The sequence below is a fragment of the Pantherophis guttatus genome, chromosome 4 (assembly GCF_059756535.1).
Source record: "Pantherophis guttatus breed Tessera chromosome 4, ASM5975653v1, whole genome shotgun sequence".
Classification (NCBI taxonomy): Eukaryota; Metazoa; Chordata; class Lepidosauria; order Squamata; family Colubridae; genus Pantherophis; species Pantherophis guttatus.
This window is the reverse complement of record NC_142066.1, coordinates 50749840-50758877: the sequence shown is the minus strand read 5'-3', so window position 1 is coordinate 50758877 and position 9038 is coordinate 50749840. Positions and strand designations below refer to the sequence as shown.

The window sequence follows — 9038 nt, the reverse complement described above, 5'->3', positions numbered from 1 at the left end:
AACATTTTTTTTCCTCTGTTAAAAATAATAAAAGTCCAGAGTTGCTTGATAATGAGATGAGTAGTATATAAGCTTAATATAATAAACAAAATACAGTTCTGTTCCTTCAGATAGAAATAGGAATTGTAAAAAAAAATGCAATTCTTAATTACACATACACAGTCACTTAACATCCAACCAAACATATTTTGTTGATGCACATCTTGCCAATGTATCATTTCAAATATAAGATTGCATTTTGTAATGGTTGCTTTAATTCTCAAAACTGCCTCTAGCAGAGTTTCATATTGTCAGTTGAAAGGTATGTTGGATTGTTTTAAAAAGGATATTAATTCCCTGGGTGACTACCGCTTCTATAGACTAGTTACACTAATTAAATGCTTGCATGGCAAAAATAACAAGAGACACAAAATTTTTTTGATTGCAACAAGCAGCAACAGAGCTTTATTGGACAATTTTCATCAGTATCAAAAGCCGAAGGACAGTCACAAATGAACTGAAGAAAGAGAAAGCATATCCTCCAAGAATGTGCTTTAAAGAGTGGATGACACAAGGATTAAGTGGAAACAGAAATCTTTTGTGATGGTCATTGACATAGAAATGGAAGAGCAGAGACCTATCTATTGCGAGGATTTATGCAGAGAATTTGAGCAGATATGATCTTTTTTGATCATAGAAATTCTTGGAGGAATTTGGAAGTATCAGTCACAAGATTTTCTTCCGAGTCCTGTTGAAAAAGACGAAAAGGGAAAAATGAATCTATGGGAAAACTGGCAAATACAAACAACAAGAACTGAGAGGCAAAACTCATGAGTTTTTGGTGGTCAAATATATTTTCTAAAGACCAGGACAAAGTATGTTCCCTGCAGAGACTCTCTTTATCTCAATAGAATGAAATAAATAGAATGAGATTATGGGTTTTTCATTACTTTAGATGTTTAAAAAAACTACTGAAAAAGAAAAGCATTTCAGATACTGAACAGCAGCAAACGTTATAAATTCATTTAAATTAAAGGCTCTTGTAACTTTCTGGAAAAGTAGGCAAGCTGTCTTAGGGAGTTCTGAAATTATTTTTAGAACTAATCTAAATGAACAAAACAATATTTTTTTCAATTTATCATCGTCTTTCAGATGATACCATTCCATGTTCTTTGTTTCATCTCAAAGGTAATCTATCTTTGCCTAGACTGATGGCAAGGGCATCTGCACAGGGTGACAGAAAATGAAGATGTGTAGAAGAAGGGGTGACAGAACCTGGATGGAGTTAGAAGAGGGATCTCTATGTAGCCACAAGTGGACCAAGTCCAACCTCCCTTGAATTCCATTGACCCTATCTAACTCCAAGCAGGTGTTAAGCATTAGTTAAGAAAATTTCTGTGCATAAGCTGTTTAGCAATAAAAAACTTTAATTGGACCTTCACATGTGGATCTTGTCTGACAGTTATGACCCATGTGATCAAAGCTCCATCCCTTGTTTAGGTGCACTGTGGGGACTGGTGATAAGGGACTTCTGTGCCTTTGAGTAGCCCATCAAAGGCAATCCTCCAAAAAGGAGTGAGACTCCAGGACCAAAAAGTGTGTATTGTGAGAGGAGTGTTTTTTTTAAAAAAACAACTTTAAAAGTAAATGTTGAAAAAACTTGATAACTCTTTGTAAAAATGTTTGCAGATGAAATGAAGTACCTCACAAAATTTCAAAAGACACAGAAGACTGAGATGGTAACATGTAGCTATTATGTTGCGCTAAACCCCATTTAAATAATCCAGTTTAGATGAGACAAAGAAAATGGAAGGATTTCTTACATAGGGTCCTGAGAATCTAAGGTTTAAGCCCAAAATCAAAATTAAGGAGGTGCATGGAGTCAGGTGTGCTCAGGATTTAGAGGTACTGTCTTTTTTTTTTTTTAAATTTGATTTATATGCCGCCCTTCTCCGAAGACTCAGGGCGGCTTACAATGTGCTCAGCAATAGTAATAGTCTTTGACATGAAGGATCAAAAGACATGATAAATTCTGCCTCACCCCCCAAATAGGAATCTATATGAAGCCTCCAGTTTGGTTGCCATTTGTACAAATATTACCTTGCTTAACTTTTCCCCTTCTGCCAAGCCAACAAAGTGATGACCTCTGCCTGTTATAGATTCCAGGCTCAAATTTAGCTTTGGTTCCTATTACTAACCCAAGAAACTCTGAACTCCGCAAAATATAGCCTCCACCACTAATTCCAAACTTTGTGGGCAACCTTAGTTGAACAAATGGCTGGAACTGAGCTCTCTATTTAGGATAGTAGACACAGAGGCCATATTATTTGCAAACCAAATGATACACAATTAGTTAGCATGCCAAACAGCTGCATAGATAATGGTCAGATGCACCATGGTAATTTTCCGGCATTCCTATTTCTGATTTTCCGTAGTTAGCCAGACTCTACATACTTTTCCTATTAAAAAGATTTCCATTGTTATAAAAAGAAATATGCCACATTTTAAGTCACCTTTACTGATTAATATTATTCTTCCCTGCAAGCAGAAAAAAGAAAAAAAACTAATGGTGGTCATGATAATTCTCACCTGTTTTGCACGCCTGAGAATGTGAAGACGTAGGATAGGACTGAGGACGTGAAGAAATTCCTCCTCCACTATGTCCTCCTCCTATGCAGATGCCTCCTCCACCGATGCTTCCTCCACTGACACCACCGCCTACACAAACACCTCCTCCACCGATGCTTCCTCCGCTGACACCTCCTCCTACACAAACACCTCCTCCACTGATGCTTCCTCCACCTCTTCTACCACCTACATATCCTCCTCCATGTCCTCCTGAGCCACTGGAAGAAGAGAAATATAATCTGTTATAATATCATATATTTCTAAAATAAGGATAACCCATCCATCCATCAACCAATAATAGAAACTCTTACCCAGGAGAAGAATTCCCGTCCCTCAAATAAAGTAACTATTGTGACTTTAGCATCAAGCTCAGTAATATAACTATAATTTAAGCTGGGAAAGAATTTTACCTGAATTCTAGGAGATCAGCTCCTAGCTGGTTTTGTCAGTACTTGTTTACATGGACTAGTGGTCTAAGTCAATTCCAGGCAATATTGTAGCCTTGTTCGCTATAGTTATTCATCACCTCTTTCCTTCTTAATTCTCAGACCTTCTTTAGGCGTTATACATTTAGAGTTTCCATCTTCTAAGTAGATTGCATAACCTCTGTTTCTAGGTCTGTTTTTCCAGTGACATTTAATATTATTGAATTTCAGTTCACAGGGAAAACAACAAGACTGGAGTTTGAGTACAACAAGTCTCTACCCTTCTTGGCTTCCATATGAACTGAAATTCTGCAGTATTACTTTACTCTAGAGGTAATGGTAACTTCTGATAAAAAATGTCACTGAAGCAATGTCAGTAAGATTTGTATTAAGGTTATGTAGAATGCTCACAAGTTAAGTCTAATATGACGCCCTAAAAGGGATAGAACCTTTCAGGAGATTCTTGTGATTTAATGATAAATGATTATCAACAAGCTTTGTTCAAGAGCACAGAGCTTAACTCCTGTCTGGAACACAATCAGTTCACATTTTCTACATTTCCTAGTCAACATACATTTCTTGCTGCCCTTCCTCAAGCAAACGGCGGTATTGACAGATTTCCTGTTCCAGACGAGTTTTGATGCCAAGGAGCAGCTGATATTCTTGATTCTGACTTTCAATCTCACACCGGATGCTAGCCAATTCTCCTTCTACTGGTTCAATCATAGCCTGAATCTGTTGTAGCTGCATGTTATAGCGACGTTCTGTATCCTCCAGATTGGTTTGCAGAGACTGAATCTGAAAACAGAAAGGCAATACATAGGACCTGATCTTCAAGAAAATACTAAGGTTCTTTTAGCAAAAGGGAAGGGAGAATAGAAATATTTAGTTACTAGACAACCATTTGATGATTGCTGACTGTAACCATTTCTACATGCTGTCACATACCATGCTGATTTGAGACTGGAGCTCAATCTCAAGGGTTTGGTACTCTCGTCTCAGTTCTGAAAGATGATGGTTGCTTGAAGTTATCTCCTGATCACTTGAACTCACTTGTTGGCGAACTTCTTCCATCTAAAAGATACAAAGGAATAAAAATAAGAAAAAAAGAAGAAGGTAATGTAGGTGGCATGGGAAAATTGGGAGGAGTGGCAGTGGAATTAGACCATGTTAAGAAGTCTTGTTCTGAAAATACCTGATTCATCCTCACAGGCTAGTTCATTTCTTTCTTTCTCCAAAGCCCTTCTCCTTCCATAGCTCCTCTTTCAAAACCTCTACTCCATTGCACTGCTCTAGCTGCACAACCCTTCAATGGGACTGATTGAATGTTTTGCTTGAGGAGAGGGGTGGGAAGGGGGTTGTTATTGTTGTTATTTTCTCCTTATTTATGGGTTTCCCTGAATTGAGCTATTACTATCAATCAACTGTTGATCTGATCCTTACAAGCTATTCTTAGGTTAAGAATTATGCTAATCACTTTTTTCTCACCACCTGCAATTTCAGATATTTTTTGTGGGACTCTGACTCCCATATTTCCTGCTTTTCAGCTCCCATTTCCCCAACTTTATTCAGATTGCTTCTAGGATGTCTTGGGGATGTACAAATAGATATTTAGCTATTTCTTGCAACCTGCGACTTGGGCTTCTCTTAGGCTCTTGCCATCAAAGCCCACAAAATATTTCTATATGTTGCTGGGGATGAAAAGAGTTTACATTTTGTGATCACTGGAAGATTAATAGTCTACTTAAATATATTTCACTTGCCTTGGATTCATACCAAACTTCAACCTCTTTTCGGTTTTGTTCAATGATGTTTTCATATTCACACCGGAGCTGATCTAAACGCTGTTTCAAGTCTTGTCCAGGGGCAGCATTCACCTCAACACTGACATCACCATGGCCTCTCTGGCTTCGGAGTCCTCTCAGTGTCTGTAGCAATGGGGATGAAGAAATGAAGCATAAGAAACTGATACTAAAAAGCATTTTATGGGCAGAATGACCTGATTTCTAATGTAAAAACACCCAGAACAGAGTAGAAGGATGTTTTACATTTCCTCCTCATGTAAGAAAATGTTTTTATGACTGCTCAACACCTGGCAAACATTTGTTTTGTAATCCATTTATGGACAATATAACTTCTTATAGTCCCATGATTTCTTCAATCTTCTCCCTTCCCTCTCTCTGAGTTCTGACATGAAATACAAAAGGACTTAACAGGCCTTTGGATACTATGTAAAACATATTCTTAAAAAACAAACTACTGGATGGTTATTCCCAGCAAAGATAATCATGGGTAGCAGTAGCCAATATTTTTATTTTCCCATGTATAGGCCCTTTGGGTTGCTCAGATTCACTGTGGCAACAGTTTTGTGAATGTTCAAGCCACAATCTGTTCCCCGAATTCTGAATTTGCCTACTGAACCAAAAGACCAGTTGACTTCATTGTTTATCTTTCCCATTGGTCTCATGATATTTTACCAAATCATCCCATTGTAATTTATTTCAAACAGCTGGCTACTGTTGCCTTTACTGTTGTATATAGAACCAAAAGACCAGGGATTTTTCCAAGTCTCTTTGTGTGTGTGTGCAATATTTATTTATATCCCATCTTTATTAAATTTATCCGTCTTCCCCCATGGAAAAAATAAAAGAGGAAGTAGGCCTATAAAATGTGGAAATATGAGATTTGGTGAGAAGGTAGATTGCTACATCTTCACAAAATGAAGGGCCAAGTGCCACTTGAAAGACATTGTTTCCTGGGTGTTGTTTGGCTGGGAATTGTGTGACTGACTCTTTACTACAGAAGTAATGCCTGGCCCAAGATACATCAGGGAACAGCGGTGAAATATTTTTGGGTGTCATTCAATTCATTCTTTGAATTTTGTTCAAACAGACAAACTGGGGGGGGGGCGTGTAGATGGCCTGTAAGGGTCAGAAGCTCTGAATGTTAGAGTTGTGTTCACTGGAGCTCTTACCTCCTCATGATTCTTCTTCAGACATATCAGCTCTTCTTTGAGGGATTCAAATTGCATTTCCAGATCTGACTTGGCAAGAGTGAGTTGATCCAAGAGTGGGCGTAATCCATTAATGTCAGCTTCCACATTCTGACGGAGACCAGCTTCAGTGTTGTATCTATTCCACAGGAGAGTTTATAGGAGGTATCATGATTACCACCTTTGCACAAAGGTGTACCAAAAACAAATCCTCTTGGAAAAAGGTTAACAATCCCCCAAAGTACAATGAAGAGTGAAGATGCTCAGAAATTATTGAAGGCTGTCTATGTATTTAAGGAGTAAAAAGAACACATGGAAAAACAGGGAAGAAAGGGGATGAAATGGAGTGAAAAAGCACTTTAAACTGGAGAAAAGGCACACTTCACACTATGTGATTGTGTAGTAGACCTTTGAATTGTACTATTACTAGCTCCAAGATCCAAGTAGCTATTACTAGCTACTTGGAGCTTGTAATCAAGAAAGTGGTGCATCCCTTTCTCAGCTAAAATCACTGAGCGCAGCAAGATTAGAAGGAAGCAAGTGAGAAGTGAATCATACTCACTTCAATTTAAAATCTTCAGCAGTCATCCTGGTGTTATCTATATTCAGCAGAATCTTGTTATAATCATCTGTTTCAGCAATCAGCTGAAAAATAAATAAATAATAGAGATGTTTATGACACAGTAATAAGTAAATTGCTATGATTGTTTTGATTGCTTGGTACAACTGATGATGAAATATGCGGTTTTGATTTGTCTGTAAGATTACACTTTAAGAAATCTGAAAAGGTAACACTTTTTTCTTCTTCTTCTGTCTTTCTTCTCCTACTATTTTTTGGTTTGATATTAGTTCTGCTTTTCAGACCTGATTTTATGGATATCTGTTGTGTTTTACTTATATTTGAAGGCATGACCTCCTGCATCTATGCACCAACATCATTTAGTTTTTCTGGCTGCTGAGTTTGTGACAGTTTCCACTGAAAACCATTTTACTTGAAAAGAAGAATCACTGATTGACCAACTACATCCATAGCAATTTGGTGTTCCAAGTTTGAACTACGGAACACATGTACTTGAATCAACGCCTAGATGGCGAGTTCTGTGTACTAGACATGGAATCACCTGTACCTCCTGCCCCCTTTCATTATGGCAAATAAGGATTTGAATCAACTTCCCAAACTGATGTCTACCAATATTCTAGGCTGGGTTTTTTTAATACCTAGCTAGAAAGGATACCAATAAATCCTAAAACACACAGAGAGAAAGTAAAAGTAACATTTCCCATTTTAAAGTAAATAACATTTGTGTACTTCATAGCTAATTATCACTACAGGATTTCTTGCCTGCCAGGGGTTCCACTTTTGCCTAATACCACTCTGTTGATCTTTAATATATTTCTTCTTTTTTGTTTCATCTCTAAACAAAGAGTTCTAAATAATTCAGCTTTGTTATATATGATGTTCTCAGTAAATCTATATGAAGAAATCTATATGCTAAAATATACCTCTTGGAAATCCTGCTGACATCAACCTGTTATATATACTGTATATATATTGCATTATATGGCTGATCTGTATTAAATACAGACTGAATGATCAAATGATGAATTCAGAGAATTAATAACTTTTAAATTAATAACTAATTTTTAAGTTATCACTATCATTATTAATCACAATTTAACAAGAACGAAGCATAGGAGCCTCCGTTTCTATAACATCTGTTTAAAATATCACAGTGTGGTAGGTTTATTTGTCTCAAATGATCTAATTTAGTCATTTAGTCAAAAGTTTATTTTGGAGATAAAAAAAATATCTGTGAAGTAATTCAGATTCTAAGGATGAATTTGAAGTATGCATGTCACCTCTGATAAGAATATCTCCTTCCAAGACTGCTATGGCAACTTTTTTCATTTGCAGCACAATCTTGGAAAAAGACAAGTTTGGTCTTAGGTGTTGTCAGCTCATATTTCAAACTTCAGTGAATCATTGCACAGTCCTAATAAATCATTTAAAAGGTTGTTGCCATCACCATCACCACTTATACTGATGTTGTCTTTTTTCCCTTTAGCTTTTTTTTCGGTATAGTAATGTGGGAAAGGGGCAGGAATATGGTCGATTTTCATTTTCCTTAACTTAGAGAAGTTGTAGATTATGAAGAACTAATTAACATTTGTGTGCAAGGAACAACTAATGTAGGATTAAACTCTATGCTTATTTACAAAATGATTGTTTCTATCCCATCTCATGTCCTACAATACTGATCTCTCTTTTCTCTTCTTGCCATTTCTCCTTCCAAATTCTCTTTCATTTCTATGGGTCTTCCCACTTCATCTTTTACATGGATGGCATTAAAGCAGCAATCCACCTTAAGAACGCAGATTGTATACATACCTCATTGTAGAGTTGGTCAATTTCTTGGTAATAGTGACCATAGTCCTTGTCTGGTCCAATATCACCATGCTTCTGATACCATTCTTTGATCCAGATCTCAAGCTGACAGTTTTCATCTTCCAGTCTTTTCACCTGGTCCAGATAATTAGCCAGGCGATCATTAAGATTCTGCATGGTTGCCTTTTCGTTGCTGGAGAGGAGACCTCCATCACTACCACCAAAACTACCGCTGCTGAATGGGTAGTCGGTACCGCCACCATAGCTGCCACCGCCATAGCAAACACCACCATATCCACTTCCTCCATAGCCACCATAACTTCCCCCACCATAGCTGCCACCACCATAGCAGCTACCTCCATAGCTTATTCTCCCTCTACTAATTCTCCCACAGCTACCGCTGCTGAAGCCGCCTCCTCCACATCCACTCCGGGATCCTCCATAACTTTTTCCAGAAAATCCCCTTGAGGACCCTGAGGATGTAATCTTGACGCTGCCTCCACCACAGATCCTGCCACCACCAATACTGCTTCCGCCACCCTTAGTACCACAACTCATAGTGATTTAGATTTAGAATCCAAATATTAGAAAAGCCCCAATTTAGCTGCACAGCCTGGTACTGGGATTC

At 37.7% G+C, this 9038-nt stretch overlaps 1 protein-coding gene across 1 annotated transcript; it reads right to left on the bottom strand.

Moving 5' to 3' along the window:
* Positions 1-412: 412 nt before the first annotated feature.
* LOC148114089 (keratin, type I cytoskeletal 19-like) lies at positions 413-9007 on the bottom strand. The gene is made up of 8 exons (XM_087892157.1): positions 8414-9007; positions 6587-6669; positions 6007-6163; positions 4796-4960; positions 3981-4106; positions 3607-3830; positions 2569-2825; positions 413-727 (listed from the first exon to the last, which is right to left on the bottom strand). Exons 1-8 carry the CDS (start codon positions 8966-8968, stop codon positions 702-704), a joined length of 1593 nt encoding a protein of 530 aa, XP_087748283.1. The 5' UTR covers positions 8969-9007; the 3' UTR covers positions 413-701.
* Positions 9008-9038: the final 31 nt, after the last annotated feature.

Coding starts and splice junctions, on each gene's coding strand:
- LOC148114089 (XM_087892157.1), bottom strand. CDS start 8,968: ATGAGTTGTGGTACTAAGGGTGGCGGAAGCAGTATTGGTGGTGGCAGG. Junction 6,164..6,586: donor GCTGAAGATTTTAAATTGAA/GTGAGTATGATT, acceptor CCTGTGGAATAG/ATACAACACTGAAGCTGGTC. Junction 4,107..4,795: donor AAGTTTGGTATGAATCCAAG/GCAAGTGAAATA, acceptor TGTATCTTTTAG/ATGGAAGAAGTTCGCCAACA.